The sequence below is a fragment of the Opisthorchis viverrini genome (assembly GCF_000715545.1).
Source record: "Opisthorchis viverrini unplaced genomic scaffold opera_v5_31, whole genome shotgun sequence".
Taxonomy (NCBI): domain Eukaryota; kingdom Metazoa; phylum Platyhelminthes; class Trematoda; order Opisthorchiida; family Opisthorchiidae; genus Opisthorchis; species Opisthorchis viverrini.
In genome coordinates, this window is record NW_008751688.1 from 1,298,167 (window position 1) to 1,317,212 (window position 19,046).

Sequence of the window (19,046 nt, forward strand, 5' to 3'; positions counted from 1 at the left end):
TTCCTTGGACCATTTGTGCGTATCTGCGGCAACAGTCTGCGCACATTCTCCGAGTTTCTCGGCCTCCATCTCTCCAGCTTTCTGGACCCATGAAGCTTCTCGGTCGGCGAGATGGCTCAAGTGGTTAGAGCGCCAATTTACTAACCGGAAGGTTCGTGGTTCTCACTGGTAAGGCGAGGTGTGTGCATCTTGCGTGCAACCAGAAGCAGAACAATAAGCGCGTAAACAGACTCCACCTAGGTGCCGCCCAACGAGCGACATCCAGTAGTTGGTTCCAGACATCTATAGCTAATGGCCATGTGGCATATCTGTGCTGGAGTTTGACTGGTATGTGAAAGGCACCTTGTGACCAGGCGGCTTCGGTTGGGAGTTAATACTGGCTCAGTGGTTGAAGCGCGAATTTACTGACCGGAAGATCTGTGGTTCGAATTCGACCTCTGGCCTCTCGACTTCCCCTGTCTAAACTTGGGCAACGCAGCAGTATATCAACCCTCGTGCTTTTTTTGGTGGCATGGCAGCTAGGCACCGGAAAGGTATTACAGCTGGACGATTTTTTATAGCGGACACCATTCCCCATTCTGAGCCATCGTCTGTCAGGGTGTATGCTGGTCGAGGTGCATTTATCAAGCCAACCAATGGTGTAGTGTCAAATCAATTAGTCAGATGGTTGGGTGGTGGTTGACAGTATCGCAGTTTCCATAAATAGGTAAATGAAGAAAGACTGTCCCCACGCACCTGTCGCATGACTGTATTTCCAGACCGCCTCGTAATACGGTTTATTGTAGTACGGGGACTCCCCCTACGGTTGAACCTTAAGGAGCTGAGATCCAGCCAATGTAGTCGGCAGAATAATTGCGCCACTGAAGTCCGACCATGTCGGTACAGTCACGGCTTTAAATCAGACGTTCTTAATAAACAATCTTCGGGTTGCGCTGTGTAATACGCATACTCAAAATATTCCGTTTCAACGGTGGTTAAATGATGATGGGTTTCACTGTGGAGATAGATTTTCGGTAAATCCATATGACCTTTTATTAGGCCATGTAGTGAAACTCATGACAATACAACACAACTAACAATTTTCAAATTTTTTGTTTCTGCTATTACAGTCCTCTCGAAATACCCAAAAGAGCACTTGGCTCTCCAATGCAAAGCTGTCGCCCTGATCCGGACTGAGAAGTACGAAGAATGTCTAAGCACAATCAAGAAGTTCCCGGAACTCATGAAGTTTGTTTCAATTCAGTTCTGTAATTTCTGTCCAGATATGTCTTATTTGAGAAGGCTTATGCCGAATATCGTCTAAATCGTATTCATGACGCCCTAAAGACATTGGAAGATGGGGAACCCAATGATCTACGAATACTAGAGCTAAGGGCTCAAGTTGTAAGATAAATTTGTATGAAAACACTTATTTGTGTTTCCCAAGCTGTATCGCCTTGAAGAGTTCACAGAAGCCTATTCATGTCTGCGGCAAGTCATCCGGAATTCCCAAGTACCCGCCCGTTTTAGGGCGATTTTGGGGAGGAGCGGCTCACAAATCTGACGGCAGGGGCGGCCTCAGCTGCCTGCTTCAAACAGCAACATATTGTAGGTTTACGGAGTTTGACTGTTCTTATTTCGCGTTATTCCAGGATATTGACATTAATCCGGACACGTACGAAGGGAAGTTCAACTTAGCTTGTTACCAGCTCGGTTTGGGCAATGTCGCAAAGGCTGAAACCTTGTTACATGATGCTGAAAGTAAGGCCGATCAATCCTGTTAATTGTTTGTACCATTTTAGCTGTATGCCGAACTGCTCTTGCTGATGATCCAGAGGTTACTGAGGACGAAGTGAACGAGGAGCTGGCACCTATAACGTAAGTTAGGGGTCTCCTTCTCTAACCGTAGCTCTTTTTTACGTAACCCGTTAGTCAAAAATGGGTTGCAGCTCTTTTTTGGATAGCTACTCAAGGTATATCGTTTATTTGGGCGAATACTGAGTCGTCTTGAATTGCTACTTTCTAGACAAAGTTGCTCTCAATATTTTTCACTTCCTGGATTCGATCTTGCATTTTTGAACTGCTTTCGTCTTATCAGCTCTTTCTCAAGTTGGCCGTCACGTTTTCCACATAAAGATTAGGAATCAGTGATCGTTTTGCTCAAATTGTCGTGGTCCTGTCGGGCATGTCGCTAGGATTGTTCTAGAGCAAAGTAACTCCAACTGCTGGACTCCTTCAGTGACAGTGGATTTTGAGAGGAAATAAACAACAAAAATAGTTGATCTTTACTTAGTTTTATTCAGCGACCTTGATTTAATGCTGAGGCAAGTTTTTCTATTCAAATCTTTGATACTTGGTCGAACCCGTAGGTTGGGTCATGTGTGGTTACAACCAGGAAAGTAACTTATAAGTAAAATAGACTGTTATTTTTGAGTTAGCGTTTTTGTTGTAAATAACTGCAATCCCCGCTCCATCACCCTAATTTCGAACAAGCGAGTACAGAAATTATAAGGGCATCGCGCTACTGAAAGCGCACTTTTGACCTTGACTCCAGGCTGTCCGATCAGCGCTGGGTGAACACTCATCGTCGTCGACCGGTGCCTGTATTACGTACCTGAAGATTCGTCACCGTCGGCCGTTCCTGAACTGAATGACTGCTTGAGCGGCTGATCGGCCAATCTGGATAATTCCTCCACGTGACAGGAAACCGAAGGCACTGCTAATAACCGCCGTAGTTCCATCGGCTCATTATCTCTAGGTCTCAAAATGAGCCAAATTAACCTCGTATCGTACGATAAACAGATACCTCAGCGGCTTGGGTGAGGAGCGAACTATCGTTGAGTCTCGGCAGCCGACCATAGACTGAAAGACGAATTATGCTTTGTATTTCATTCGTAGGATACGTGGTGACCTCATTCTAACTTGCCAAGTCTCGTAACATCCAGACCACTTATGCAGCTTTCCGCTTTCACTTGCAAGAATGAAAAATCCTTCGCGCTTTTCGGTAGTTCACTGATTCTTCCACAACCATTGTCTATTCTCCTTTACTGTTCTATCTGGTGTTTAATTCTCATACGAGTTTCAAACTACGGGCTAGGCAACACCCACAGGACGTGCACTATGTGCCCACATAACTCTTCGGTGACCAACTGCTGTTTTACGAGAGAAGTACAGGTTTCTTATTATGACACCCACCCAGTCAACCTGATAGATGCGATAGTTAAATAGAGTGCCCCAATTAGAGGCAATGCATTCACACTATTTCGAGACTTCACACTTGTGAAACAAAACTCTGCGTAACTTTCCTTGGCTTTTATCATGTTGAACAGCTTAATTCTTTTCATCAGAGCGTCAGTATGTCCATAAGATTCCTTGTGTTATTTCCGTCAATCCCGCTGGGTCCGTTTAGATTACTTTCTGTATGCTCTGGGTCACTTTTCTAACACAGTTCATAATGTCACTGTCCGTTTGCGAGGAAAGTGGGAGGGGGAGAGGAGATCCCTGGAGTTCCGTGATGACAAATCACATTCATTCGAACTCGTCGACCTATCAATGTAATTCCACTACCCGAAACAGGAAAAAATGTATTTCAGTATGAAGATGAAGTGGGCATTTCTGAACAACCTCAGTCCGCTAAACGAACCAGACCTTATTTGCTATCCCAGTTGAGATAGTCTGCTTCTGCTTGGTCCTGGAAGGTAGGAAAACTTTTTGTCAATACAATAATGGAACATTTCCAAGGGGCAATGCACTTGGAGCTTCCAAGGAAGTACATCATAGTTTCAGCTACCATTTGAGATTATCTTTGATGCTCAAATACTCTATCCTGCGCAGGTTGCCGCAAATCTATGCCCCCATGACAGGCAGCTAAAGTCTAAGTCAGCATGTCCAGCGGAGGAAGGCGAACCCTTTCGATCACAGCTTTCATTGTCCCTGGATCGGAATCTTTTTTTTTTGAGCGTACTGTGAAGGTAATCCAGAGTCCTAGCAATGTCATATATTGGGCGATACCAATTGCAGTAATTATTGACACCAGGTCTTTCTTAGGTTGTGGGATCAAGTTGCTGCCATGTATGGCCTTCACACACCTTCGACTGCTTAGCTCTAGGTTTTCTGAACCGTGTTCTTGTACTACTAGTCCTGAAATACTGACTGTCGAGTATATCTTGGTGGCGGGGTTCCCTTCTCATTCAGTCGTTCACTTCGTCTGCTCGCTTGTTGGTTTCTGAGGAGCTTCGTCTTGACCCAAGTGATTAAGAATGGGTGATCTTAATGGATCCCCATGCGTCCACCATCGACCGAACTACTTATATTTCCTACTTAATTATTTTCAGCATGGTCTGCTGACCATATTTCTTAGAGTGAGTCGAAAAGCCCATGCTCCATCTTTTGTTTCGTCACGAAAGCCAATGACGTTCGTCAGGTTCTTAGTCTGTTCGCTTTCAAATATTTGACGGGAGATGGCTTTCCACCGTCGTCCCACTTTGACCACCATCCATGACAGGAGTGTCATGTACGCTAGATTGTTGAACTAGATACTGAGGCCATTCTGTCGACGCATAGAGTCAATGGCATCTTAGTTGTGACCCTAAGTCAGAACATTTGTCTCCATTCTTCAGCAGGCGCGCACTACCGTCCTTATCTTCGAGTAGGATCGTCATCATCCTTGAGCTCGAGATAGCCCAGTTGTTAAGGCATGAGTTCACTGACTGAAAGGTTCGTGGTTCAAATATAGCCCTAGCATCTCGGCTGCTCTTTTCTGGACTCGTGCTGAGCATCCGGATCTTCCTCCGGCCATGGGGAAGATAGCACAGGCAAATATGCAAACACATAATGGGGAAAAACGAGGAGTTTTGTCTAAAGCAGACCCGATCTTAGGGAACACTCTTCTGTCTCAAGAAGTTCCACTGGAATTCCAAGAGGCGCTACTCCTATCGCTTTATGAGGGGAACGGAAGTAAGGCTTTACCCGCAGCCATGACCTCATCAGCCCGCTAATTTGTGCTTGAGGTTTGCTGCCACAAGTTTCACTCGGTCGCCTTGCTGCTAAAAGTATTAGGACCAAAGTCCCACAAGAATCGTGTGGGATTTGTGTTGGTCGCAGCTTAGTGGGTCGCACCTAGTAGAACACCTGGTGCACCTGGCACAGGAATTGACTGAGGCGCCACTGGCCACGTTGCAGTCACAGGAGAACAAGGATGATTCAACAGTGGATGACCTGAAGGACAAAGTGGACCAACTAGTCGATCAGCTTACATCCATCAAGACGGAATCGCGGAGGCACGCTCGAAGAAGCCAATGCTACAAGTGTGGCATGCCTGACCATTGGAAGAATCAATGCTCTCTTACCCGACCACTTGTACATAATGAAACTTTGGGCTTCCCTCTTTCCGCTGTGCGATGGCTCCAAGGAAAGTCCTGCGAATATCTTCAACCTCTTCATACCATCATGAGACCTGCTAACTGTGGGCACTTCCTGCTGCATTCGATCCCTTTAAGTCTGTACACCTTGTCCGGGGCTTAGTGGGAGCAAAACTACAGACCTCAGTAAAGTTCAGAGTATTATGTCCCTTGACGTGTGTATCAGGCTACACTTCCGTTTTGTACTTTGACTGTGAGTTTTAGGGTCAGCAGCCAAAGCCTTTGGCTCAAAAGCCTGACCGCAAGGCTGCGGTGTTTGGCTAGAGATGTAAGTACATTGCCATTTTTACGGAACACGTCGCCACACATTTTCCAACCCGCAACCTGGAGTATCTGGAGTCTATGTCAGTTAGACCTTTAACCATTGACCAACCTGGTGTGAGAGTCTGTGAGTGTCGCGCAGGCACCTCTAGAATATTTCAGTTGGTAGTTGAGGTACACAAACCGTCACACCACGGTAAGGTCGAGTGCTTCTCTAATCATCAAGACGGAATCGCGGAGGCACGCTCGAAGAAGCCAATGCTACAAGTGTGGCATGCCTGACCATTGGAAGAATCAATGCTCTCTTACCCGACCACTTGTACATAATGAAACTTTGGGCTTCCCTCTTTCCGCTGTGCGATGGCTCCAAGGAAAGTCCTGCGAATATCTTCAACCTCTTCATACCATCATGAGACCTGCTAACTGTGGGCACTTCCTGCTGCATTCGATCCCTTTAAGTCTGTACACCTTGTCCGGGGCTTAGTGGGAGCAAAACTACAGACCTCAGTAAAGTTCAGAGTATTATGTCCCTTGACGTGTGTATCAGGCTACACTTCCGTTTTGTACTTTGACTGTGAGTTTTAGGGTCAGCAGCCAAAGCCTTTGGCTCAAAAGCCTGACCGCAAGGCTGCGGTGTTTGGCTAGAGATGTAAGTACATTGCCATTTTTACGGAACACGTCGCCACACATTTTCCAACCCGCAACCTGGAGTATCTGGAGTCTATGTCAGTTAGACCTTTAACCATTGACCAACCTGGTGTGAGAGTCTGTGAGTGTCGCGCAGGCACCTCTAGAATATTTCAGTTGGTAGTTGAGGTACACAAACCGTCACACCACGGTAAGGTCGAGTGTCTTCTCTAATCTTCCATGGAGGCTATTCGACATAGCGTCAGGCTTGTTTGGTCTGCAGCCACGGACCTGTTCGTACTTAGTAGCTGTCAGTGAGCACGGTGATCCATTGACGAGGGACCACAGCACCTATCCAGGAATATTAGACATTAAACCCTCTAAGGTTTTAGAAGTGAATTCTCAGAATGGGCCAAACGTTGGATAGCCCTATTACGTCTGTTGAGGTTGCCTTCGTTCAACCATATTAGGCCACTAGTCTATCCGAAGCGGATGCTACTGAATTGATCGGTTGGGTTGCTGCCAGTTTTGGCTTTGATGCTCTGGGCACTCCTTTAGGCTACGACGGCCTCAGAAGTGACGTTCTGTAACCACCACTGCACCGGTCAAACTGTCTATTGTCAGACACTGGCTAGTCGTGTATGTTTGATTCAGGTGTGTCGCGTCGGTGATGCGGACCGTTTGACCACCATTTCAACATGCCATCGACTTCAACTGTTTGGTTGTAATTGCCGGTCATCGATTGGACATATTGATAGTTTCTAGTGCTGCTCACCCTGCGACCCTATTCCTTCAGTTTTGCACTGAATATTGGGGCTTTAGATGACTGCACACGCAACTCGACGAGAAACCCCATTTAACATTCACATTCTTCCGGGCAGCTCCTCGGCATAATTCTTTGTGACAGATAGGGCCGAAAACCAATTCCAGCCCACTGTATATGTTTGGAAAGAACCAAGTTTAAACTAATGGCCAAATGCGCTTGGGGACATCGGCACTGGACTTCCTGCTCTCGTCAGTGTTGGTTGAACACAACGCAGACCTTATTTTCACTTTATTCCGTTTCACTTCGTCGGGTGGTTACCTCCAGTACTTTAGCTACAAACCATGTGCTAATACACATTTGTCCAGTTTGTAACTGAAAGTGAGGTGAATACAAGGAACAGCCGTAGGTGAGTGGAGTTCTCATCGACTCACGAACACCTCGTCTGGCTTCTTTCGACATCTAATCACCATTCAAAAGGGTAGTGGTAAGGCATAAAAGTAATGCATTGCTTGTTTATTCTTGCTTGGCGATCATCGTGGATCGAGTTGACTTTGTATCCACATACCCCATTCTCTTGACTATCCCTTCAGGGTAGGCTTCGGATTTTACTAACTTGTCGACGTACCATCTTTGTCTTTTCTTTTTTGCAGAACGCAACAAGCCTATCTTCTGCAGCGTGCTGGAAAGGAAGATGCTGCGAATCATATTTACCAATCGGTGACGCGACATCGGTAGGTCAAATAGAACAGTTCCATCATACCAGACTATTCGAAATGTTGATACACCCATTGTTTTCCATGTTCTAAAACGTCACGCCGGATTCAAATTATATGAGTTGACCGGCTCGAGCAACACTGTCGTGGTCGGCTCGGTCGATCCCAACGTAGAACTTGACAGGTCTTGTCTTTTGCAAAAACGAGGCCTTCCAGCTGCTGCTGTGTTCATGCGGTAAGGGTTTGTGTTGCTCTTCATGTATAAAAAGCCGAGAAAACTGAGTTAATTGCTTATGGTCTTGTTTGCAATAGTGGATTCTGACCTTGTTGAATGACGCTACCCAGCAGTTTGCAGCATCTCAGCTGTCTCTCGGGGAGCATTGTACGTTCCACCCCTCCACTAAGCTACCGTTTCGGTTACCACCCCTCGAACTACTAAAGGAGTGTATCACGAGTGGAACAGCGTAATGGCGGGGAAAATCGTTGTAGTGGTTTTTCCTGCCTTCGTAATTTCATGTCTGCAGCAAAAGTGAGTATCTTCCGGATGTCGACTCACCAACAGCGCTATAGTTTTTCGAAACGCTGGCTTCCTTCGCTCTCCGAAGTCCCTCTTTGGAGGGGACCCCTCATTGGCGGGTCACTGATTTTTTGTTTGTTTCAACTAACGGATTTGTCTTCACTGGAACTGGTCGAGTGACTAGATAAAAGCGATCTGCATGATGCGCCGCAGACGTTTCCGGATTGCATCCATCTAGCTTTCGTAGCTCAATGTATGGTGTCTGTGACTCTGATACAGCTGTTGTGTTCACTAGTCTTCGGGGTCCCAAGCGGTGTAAGAATATCTGAAAAAAATGAAGCGTATTTGAATGGACAGTGTTGACCGTAAAATCAAAGTGTAACTCCTCTTCGTCTTTCGATACGTAAATTAATGGGGTTATACTATTTAATCTAAATTCTTCCATCTAAACGGCCATTTAAACGCCCCCACAGTACACAATCTAGATCTCCCCTCTCCATTCTCATTTTATAGTCCAGGTGTCTCCATTACGAACGTACAGCCGTGGAGCCAGGATTGACTGGATTAATGTGGCTTTACCAGTGTTGTTAGACTGCATTGGAATAGGAATTACATTGCAGGAGTGCTGGACAGTTGGCATGTATCCGAAATGTCTTTGAAATGCCTGTCTATGGGTCCCGCTTCCTATACTTCCACCCTGGTTAGCTTACAAGGACTCTCTACCGGGTACTTATAACAAACTACTCAAAGTAACCTCACTCCTAGTCCAGGGTATCCACTGAATGCTTTTGCCGCAAAAGCCGAACACTTCCACAAATACATTGGTCAGTGCGCGTTATCTTCGAGCGAGAGATATGGTATTCTTTTTTTTGTTGGGACTTCCCTCTTCCATGAGGTTCGCACCAGGTCACGAGGCTTCCAGATGGAGTTACATTTAAGTGTTAGTTCATCAGTCATATCTCTGCTATTATGACCTTCATTGGTTCATTATCGTATTTAAAATAGGTTGATCCGTATTAACTTTTCGGTAGGTCCACGGATCCCGCTTTGCTCGCCGTAGCTGCGAACAATATTGTGTGCATCAATAAGGAACAAAACATCTTCGACAGTCGAAAACGTATCAAAATGGCATCGATAGACGGGTTGCAACACAAGCTGTTTGCCAGGCAACGTGAAGAAATAGTCATCAATCAAGGTCTGTTTTATTGGCACACGAACCAAGTAAGTTCCTCGGATATTCGCGTGTATCGCCGTTTTTTACCACTATTCGTACCGTTACACTCCGCCTGGTCGGTATTTACGGTCGCGCACCTGAAACGCCTCATCTTGAAATTTATATTTCAGGCGGATGCGTGTCATGTAAAGGCAAAGGCTGTACTTCAAATGAATCCTCATTCCACACGTGGTGTTCTCTTGTCAGTATCGCAGCTTCTGAAGGAGAAGCAGTACGACCGGGCTGCTTCTATGTTAGAGGTACGTTCCATCTTTTCTGATAGTCTGGCACTCTGCCACTTTAATTAGCTGATAGTGTTTTCCTGTTCACCCGGAGGACTCCATAGGCATATATTCGTTTTGAATATATTTTGCACGACTTAGTGCCTACATCTACTCGCACCGCAATCCTTCAAACCACTTTCCTATTCGTGACGAATCTGTTACCTTTATTTGGATCCGGTGATAATGACACTGTTGGCTCATTTGGCTCTTTCATAAAAAGTGACAGATCAGCTCGCACCGTAACATTCCTTGTTTATAGAGTACCGTGAGACCCCGTTGCTGCTTTGAAACCGCAATACTGGGTTTCAGGTTCACAAAATAACAGCTGTCTGATCGCTCACCGTGTACCAGGTTAAAAGTCGTAAAGCGTAGTCGGCGTCTTTTTCTGGAACCTATGGCTGAAAATACGTCACTGATGATCCGCGCGATATTCCGAATTAGAACGAACAATGCGCTTACGTTTGTCAGATGCACACCGTTCGGTCTCACCATCTTGTCATATGCACAACAAACATAGGGTGGTTGGGGGCACTTAACAACCGCAGGACATTTGGGTAGACAGACTATCACTTAGCAACGTTCATCTAAGAATTGGTAACCAGGGTTAGGTTTTGTAGTGCTGAACAGAACCGATCCTTGTTACGAATTTGTTATCAGGCTAGTGTATAGCAAACTGATGCAGTTGGTGAGTACATCAGAGCGGAGCGTGCAAAGTTGAGTAGCTGACTGAATAATATGGCCCGAAAGTCTACATTCAGACATAACCTGAGTTGGTAGTCACAGCTCTTATCAATAAGCTGCCGATAACCTACTCTATCTTAACTGCTGTAGTGATGGCCGTTTGACCATCTTTAGTCGAGGGGATAATTCTTGAGGTATTGATTTTTCTTACTGGAACCCCTCCTGAAAGAAACTCCCAGAACCTATGAGGACGTACTTACTAGTTTTCTGAATGGCTGGTCTACTTTCTAGGAGGCAACATAACACCACGGTGAAAACGCCTTGTACATTTGTCCGGGGTCATCGATGGCTTGTAAGCCTAGCTGATAGACTAGCTAGCCACATCTGTGAACACTTTAATGCATGTGACTCGGTTTAGTTAACAGTTTAGTTCTGGATGCGTAAACGACCTCATTCGTTGGAATATTTCACAGCTATACGTTCTCAGCTGTGCGTTCTCACGGCAATTTGTCTCATGTAGTGGTTCTTATTGGATTTCAGTGGAGGGGAAACTGGTTATTATTGGCCCAAATGACGATGAGTGTCCGAGCACTGAGTAGGTTTAACATGTTGCCCCAGCATGTATACCCTTACCTACGTATTTGAACAAAATTTATGGGGTATTCGCCTCAGACAAGATGTAGGGTTCTATTTTACCCTCGACAAAGCTGTTCATCTTTCTCTCACATACGGATGATGTTTAACTACTGCAGTAAATAAGACGTTCAATGCTGTTCCCATTGACATGACCGCACGGGGAAGCGCACCCTCCGGATTTGCGCTTAGACATCCGGCGGTGTTTTCTTAAGGGGAGTAGTACTCCACTGTACCTTCATAGCTATCACTGGTTGGTAGAATCTCGTCTGCTTGCAGTCAGCCGGCCGTGTCTTAGGTCGACTGTTGCTGGACTATCACTATGTTGGACATGACGAACATCCAGCTTTTCTCACATAGATTTTTTCTCATCTAAGGTCCTTCGAAGTTCTTTTTTGAGGCGTGATTTCCGCATTGGATGCATCATAGCTGCCCATGGGTTTTTATGTGCACCTCCTGTGGGCCTTATTCTAGGATAAATTGTATTGTCTGCTTGTTCCTTTACCTCCCATTTTTTCTCTTCAATTATTTTCGGCATGATAAATGAACAGAGTTGTCTTCTGACATTGTTTTCCTGTTTCTTTTTGAGTGCAACACTGCTACTTTTCTTATTTCTAGCAATACTGTGGTGCGCACGAGGAGCTAGCGCGAAACGGCTCAACGGATGATCTGAGTGTTCTGTTCAGTCTGGCTCAACTCCGTTTACGTCGGGGGGCTGGTGGACAGATCTGTAGCGGTGTTCCACGAGCCGAAAACATCGTAGCTATGGATGAATTTCTCGTCCGATCCCTTCCGGATACGGTACTGTACGCTCCTGGTGTAGTCGCTACTCGTATGGCACTGTACTTGCTTGCATGCACGGGAGACGGTGCAGTTATTGACCGTCCAAAGGCGATGGGACTTATCAAAGATATCGTTCAAAAATCACTCACTTGGTATGAGACTACCAATTCCAAGGTGAAAACCCCTTTTCGTCTTTTACACAGAACGTCGTGATTTCAATGTGATTTGCTTGTGCCAACTGATAAGTTGCATTTTAATGGTGCCTTTTTAACATCAGTGCTAGTTGCTTCCCATACATTTCTAGTCGTTAAGTTGCCATTCTATTAGGCTGCCAGTAAACATATCTGCACTCCATGACCCGGTATCAAATTCCCCCCGGAAGACGTCAGACGATCGGGGGTATATATAATTTCGATGATTTCAACACAAACTGAGATCTGTGGATGCGGTTATCTTACATGCTACAAGTAGTAAATATTGAAAATGTCTGGTACAGAAGTTGGCTGACAGCTGCGTGTCAGAAAGTCGTTGGTTTTAGCGTCAGCTGCGCGGAACAGGGGATAACGTGCTCAGTATTTCCGTTAGTTTCTCTTTTAATCATTATGGCACGCGTTGGGTCTTCATTCACACCGTGACGACTACGACCTGTGGTGAAAAGCCGTAATGTAGTAGACTGTCAAATTTGTTCAATGTGCCAGCAATCTAGTCCTCCACCGTTGGATGTTTCCGAATAACATCAAAGTTTCAATGAACGAAACGGTCCCTAGCGTTTTTAGGTAACAGTTTTCTGGCCTCTCCTTTATTGAACGGTGCCGCATCTGAAGGCCAACGTCCAACAGGGTAATCATGCATCAGGTTAAAACATAGGAGATAATTAAAAATTCAAGACCGTGGCGTCCATTCAGTCGCAGTGTGCATTGTGTTCCGAAGCGGTAGAGGGTGGATCGTGCGCAGGGTGGTGACTGATAGTGAGGAGGAGTATTCCATCACGTTTACCTGCCAAGAGTGTTTTGGAACGGGGTGAATTGAAATGAGAGTTTTCCGTGAGCCCGGAACCACGAGGTACTCGTTCAGATAATTGTTTGTCTACGTAGTATTTTTAGTGGGGTGGAATTTTCCAAACTGCTGTAGGCAAATCGGTAACTTATAGATAAGTGCTGCTGGTGGACGAGTTGCGATTTTGGTTGTTGGAGGAAGCTGCGCCTGTCTGTATCCATCCCAGTGGTTGGATCTCATCTACCTTTGTCGATTATCATTGTTACACACTTCTGAGTAGATCGAGAGATAATTGGATTTAGATTGCTCTTGATTTGCTATTGACAAACAAAGTTTAGCGCACGCATAGCATACGGCTTTTCTCATCTGCGGGCTTCTGTACAAAACTTTGTCATATCGTTATTTGACTCGTCTTCCCTCGCTATCTCTCGCTCTACTTCGGTGTACATTCGACTTGTGCCATTGAACTTCATTGCGGTACACACAGTTCCGCAGCGCTTATATTTTTGTTTCGACGAACATGGTTATCAACGGCATGCCTATTCGTAAGTTTCTGGGCTCTCGCTTTTGACCATCTTGTGGATATCTGTGTGAAACAGAACTCCCTGTCCCTCCATATAGTATACCAGCGTAATGCCTGACGTTTGGTCAAATTTTGCATACAATACCTCGGGTGGATGCTCTGCCAAATACGGTAACTTTGCATGTAGCGTGTATTTATAGACGTCCAGGTGCTAGCAACACGCTGATCGAGTGGAACGGCCGATTCTATGCAAGCAGGATCGTGGGGATTAGAAGTGGAACCATGGGTCCGTAGGATATCGACGTGTGTAGTGTGACGTAGCACATGGAAGTACAGATGACTCTATCCATCTGTCGGTTCAACGTTTTTTCAGAAACACCAGAGACTGCACGTTTGGTTGCATTGAAAAACGACAGATTGCTGTCAAATGACGACGGGAAGTCAGACCGTTTTCTATCCTAAACATATAAATTGGTGCGACACACCCACTCAGTTTCCGAAGGTAAGAATACACACAGCGTTCGATGGGTTTTTATGAGTTGGCTAAGCGACTGTTTGCCTGATATCCGTTAGTGGATATCTTGCCATCGAACTCAAAGGTCATATTAACTGTTTTTGTGTGCGGCCCTCCGTCAAGGATCGTTGGATCTCTTCCGGAAATTATTAATCCTTTGGGCTCCCTCGGGGAGTAGTGTCGTCTGTTCACTGGGGTGAATTAAATCTCCATATCGAGGGGCGTAGTTATATCACTCTTAGCATCGTTACGTGAGATTTGGTTTCCGAATACTGTTAACACGTTGCATATCGAATGAGGAGGGATGGGATCGCATCTTACAAACGAGGCCGAAGAAGCAATGGATTAAAAAGTTGGAAAGCTACTGGGTTTGCACACTGAGTATTAGTAATTTGTGCATTTTGCCAAGGGGATTTAATAGCACCACTCCTTTTTCACATTTTGTTATGATCTTATTCGCGTGTAAGGTCGAACAAATTGGGTGAGCTCAAATAGTGTGGTCAAGTTATGTGGTTTTGATAGCCGCTGTTTACGAATAATGTTTATTGTCACCAGCGTGTGAGAACGATTGGGTGATCGACTGGATCATCCACTACAACAAATGGGACAGTCTTTAGGAATTGTCATTCGGAATTCCTCTAGCTTTGTTCCCTTACCTCTTCATTTAGGATCCAGCCTACGCTCAGCTTTTGGACAAATGTGCCAACTTTCTGCTTCAACATGGTCAGGCCGAGTGTGCAGCACGTCTTTGTGAGCAACAGATCGCACGGTTAGATCGTGCTTACGATCCACGGGACGAACAACAGGTCAGTTACAGACAGACACTTGTTGCTCGCTTAGTACGGGCTTACGCACAATTTGATCGCCCCAGAGCGGAAGCAGCTTGCAAGAGTCTCAGGTTTAAGGAGGAGCTCAGCGAAGCAGAGGTGGATTCGTTAGAAACGTCCTTCTTATACGGTGCCAAGGCAGTTAGACGACAGGGCAGGACTGGTGAGCAGCAACCTTCGGAGGGCAAACCATCCAGTAAAGCCAAGTCGACACCTGTTACACCTGGGTAAGTTTCTGCACCGTCATCCTAAGTTCCACTGATCCTTTACCTTCCGGTAATTTTCAGGCCGCATTGGGCCATTCAACCATTCATACCATGCATTATACATAATCTTTCTCCCACAGATTGTCCTCCGGTGCTGCAAGTGTTGACATCCAAGCTAAACGCGTCCGCCGGAAAAAGAAACGACCTATCCGCCTGCCTAAAAACTATCAGCCTGGAGTGATGCCCGATCCTGAGCGATGGTTACCTAGACGAGAACGTGCACACTATCGTGGAAAACGTCGAGACAAACGTTATCAACCCACAAGAGGCCCGCAAGGACAGATCTCTGGTGGTGGCGAATGGTAAGCTTCTCGAAATTATTCTTCCCTGTTGTCAGGGTGAGATCTCCGTCTCGTTTCTTTGTCGTATGACGGTTTCATCTCTGCCTCTTGTAAAGAAAATAAACCACGGTGGCGATTTCAGCCACCTAGGGGACGACTCAGTTCCACTTTAACTTAACTATCAATTTTGTGGAATCAGGTCATTTACCTCGTATTTGTCTCCATGATGAGGATGCTGGCGGGTTTTTTGTTGCTGGCGGTTGGTAAAACTGATAGGAGCATCGCGCTCGATCGTGGTACGGTACTGCCAAGCATGGACGATTGGACGGGGGGGGGGGGGGGGGGGGTTTTGGGAAACCCGCCGCGAGTACGGAAATATAGCACGTAACACCAGACTGCTCTTTTGGTTTAGCTCACTCTCTCATGATAATGTTTTCAACCTAAATAAACGGTAGAACTCTATCGAAGATGCTCATTTTGTTTCGTACAGATTAAAATAAAGGGGAGCGTGAGTTGCCTTTGGCTGTAAAGACAGTCAGCCCACCAAAACAATTGATAATCGTGATTACACAGTAAGTTCCTCTAGGGAACAATATTCTTAGGGCGGACCACAATCGTTATTTTGCATGGGGCGTTTTCTTCGAAGCTTAATTTATCTTCGTCATTATTCTAGCCCTGTCGCAACTTATCTCATGTTTGTTGTGTTACTCACCAAATCTGAATTTCATTATGAACACTTTCCGTTCGATGGTGTAACAGTTCACTCTGGGCTTTCGTATTCTACAGGGACGCCAGCGCACGAAGTCCCAAAGTAGGCCCGACTACATCTCCTCGGCCGGCCGAAGCCCCGGGATCGACTCCAAAGCAAGGCAACAGTGCTGCCAGGCAGCAGCAGCGAAAGGGTCGCAAGAAGGGTCGCTAATTCACTCATCACTCCTATCAAGGTGATATGACCACTGTGCGCTTGTTTGTTCCCTATGCCTTGTGCCACAACAAACTCATTGTCTTTTGGTGGTCTACCCCATTTTTCTTCCTTTTTTCATTTCCCGTATATTAATAGAATGGTTATCTTGCTGAAACTCTACGCTGCTTTTGAAATTCCTTTGTCTAGTGGCCTTGTCTCATGCAGAAATGACCGATGGGGAGTTCTACTTCCTGTTAACCTTGAGTCTATCTGGTGACTTGATGTGTTTTGTTTGAGCAAACGGATTTAAAAACGATGGTTGAAACCTCTTCGGCACTGATCTGCCGGTACTACTTTCCTGAGGGAGCACACTACTCAAGAGGTTATTGGAAAGTCCTCAGTAGCACATTACCAAGTTTTACCCTATTTCAGGCTTAAAGGTTTCCATTAACCTTATGTTCTACTTGTATACCAAACTGTAATTGATTGGCATAATATGCCCGTTTGCATACTACTTTGGTGTTATGGTATTCAAGTAGAACATAAAGTTGATGGGAATTCAGGGCCTGCACCTATCTGATGAGCCACAAGAAGGACAAAACCTCTATAGGTCTACGTTTTCGAAAAAGTTTGGTGACAATCGGTAGATTTATTGCTGGGCAACGTTTCGCTTTTGACAAAAGCTTCGTCAGGCCAAGTGACTAGGTTCCGAGATTGATCGAGATTTAAGGCGGAAGGAGAACCAATCAGCTAAGTCAAGCCAAATCCCTGTTGGGTGTCGGCCGAGGGATTTTTGTGTGTTAGAGTGGTTGAACAAGTGTTGGGTCGGTGGGGAACCCATAATTGTGTTTGGGTCCAGCCTAGGGTCTAGTTCTTCTGGTTCGGTTCATTTGATGGTTCCTCTTGAACTTCGTTTGAACCTTCTGTTAGTCTGTGTGGGTGAGGTAGTGCTAAGACCGTTGTGTAAGAGGGATGCTGTGACCTTTGGTCGGTTGGGGTTTCCACCCCTACCCCCCGGTTTTTTCTAATGATCCTAAGTGGATTGACGACCACACCGTCACATGTCAACTCGGCTTATCTAAGACCACTTTCTATACGCTCGCTAGCTCCACACCCTCGATTCTATTCACGCTGTAATGCTTAGTGATTTCCACCGCCTCGGCTATCAGCCGCTGTAGTGTGAATCGCAGTCCCCGTCTTAAAACTTCCACATTCTCCAGATCTATTCTATGTCCCGTGTCTAAGGCATGTACCGCCATCGCTGAGTCTTTGACCAGCGTTTGGTATTCTTCTGCATTCCTTAGTGGCTTGTTAATCCTTCTTTCATGCTCACCAATTCTGGTGTGCAATTCCCTGGCAGTTTGTCCTATATAAACCTTAGCACAATCGTTGCAGTTAATTTTGTACACACAATCCCTAGTCCTTTCAGCCGGCAGGGGATCTTTCAATTGCACCAAAACTGAGCGTAGCGTTTTCCCCTTCTGAAAAGCTACTCCAATGTTGGCTAAGTTCAACAATCTTCGAATAACCTCCGATGTTCCTGCTTTATATGGAATGACTGCTGTGCCAATCCATTCTTTACTGGGTCTAGATACTGGAACCAATATCTTCCTTAGTTGTCGCCTAATCAAACTCACTGGGTATCCTATTTCTTGAAGTTTGTTGGCAATCTCGATTTGAGCTGCCGTCCGGTCGATCTCTTCTGTGCACAGCGCTCTAACTCGACGAAACATCGATGAGACAATGCTGGCGTACACGGACTTTGGGTGTGCTGGTGAATAGCTTAAGACGGTTCCCGTGTCTGTTGGTTTCTGGTAGATAGTCGTTTTCAATTCCCCACCAACCTTATGTGTTATACAGTCCAGAAAGGGTAATGTGCCCGATGTGGACTCTATTTCCATGCTAAACTTAATGTGTGGGTTTAAACTATTGAGATAGTCATGGAAGCTGTTCACGTTATCTCTTTTTATTACAACAAACGTGTCGTCAACATAACGCCAAAAAACTTTTGGTGGACAATGATATTTGGCCAAGGCTATTTGTTCGAAGTCCTCCATGTAAATGTTGGCTGAAACGGGATATTGGAGATCCCATTGCAAGGCCTTGTTCTTGTGAGTAGACAGTTTTGTCAAAAACAGACTTATCAAGATTCAAACACACTCTTATGCCCTCAACTATTTCATCCACCGAGAGCTGTGTCCGTTCCCCGAGTGTCGTGTCTGCCAGTAACAACCTCTTAGTTACCTCCGGAGCATCTGCCCTAGGGATATTTGTGTACATTGGGATTACGACTCACCTCACGAGGACTTTGTCCATCTCCAGAGGAAGCCCTGCAACCTTGTTGGCAAAGTCGTACGAATTCCTAATGAAGGTGCTTCCCCGTGTGGTGAGCGGTTTTAATATACTAGCTAAGAATCTGGCCAGTTCATGCGGCGGTGAGCCTATATCACCCACTATTGGCCTTATCGGTATATCTGCCTTGTGGATTTTTGGTAGTCCGTAGAGTCGCGGTTGAATCGCACTTTTTGGATACAACACCTACCTTCAACCTTACTCTTATTCATTATTGAAGTAATACTGCTACCGGTAATTTGTCGGTAGGGTCCATCGGCGAGGTGTTGCCTGACCTTTTGAAGGTAGTCGCTCTTATTCATAACTACTGTGGCTTAACCCTTATCGGCCTTGGTAATAACAATATTACTTACCTGTCTCAGTGCCTTCAACGCTCTCCGCTCAGGTGGTAAAATATTTGGAGCTCCCGGCTGTTGGGATTTCAGGACTGTGACCAGTTGTATCCGTAGCTTCTCAGCTTCCGCTGAAGGAAGCTTTTGAAACACTGACTCTACACTAGGAATTAT

At 45.7% G+C, this 19,046-nt stretch overlaps 2 protein-coding genes across 2 annotated transcripts in view; one reads left to right on the forward strand and one right to left on the reverse strand.

Annotated features, from left to right (window-relative positions):
- Positions 1 to 7,758, reverse strand: part of T265_02575 (hypothetical protein) — a gene marked incomplete at both ends in the record, with an annotated part of 43,994 nt that extends 36,236 nt beyond the window's left edge. Inside the window, 2 exons of the mRNA XM_009166854.1 lie at positions 2,594 to 2,733; positions 7,667 to 7,758. Of these exons, the coding sequence (XP_009165118.1) occupies positions 2,594 to 2,733; positions 7,667 to 7,758 (232 nt within the window). The remainder of the gene's footprint in view (positions 1 to 2,593; positions 2,734 to 7,666) is intronic.
- T265_13044 (hypothetical protein) lies at positions 1,110 to 16,423 on the forward strand (the record flags this gene model as incomplete). The annotated part of the gene is made up of 12 exons (XM_009166888.1): positions 1,110 to 1,227; positions 1,263 to 1,383; positions 1,510 to 1,587; positions 1,632 to 1,740; positions 1,782 to 1,857; positions 7,704 to 7,784; positions 9,315 to 9,504; positions 9,628 to 9,756; positions 11,713 to 12,051; positions 14,579 to 14,964; positions 15,084 to 15,305; positions 16,071 to 16,423. Coding segments are annotated over 12 exons (1,983 nt in total), but the record flags the coding sequence as incomplete, so codon positions are not given.
- Between the last annotated feature and the right edge of the window lie 2,623 nt (positions 16,424 to 19,046).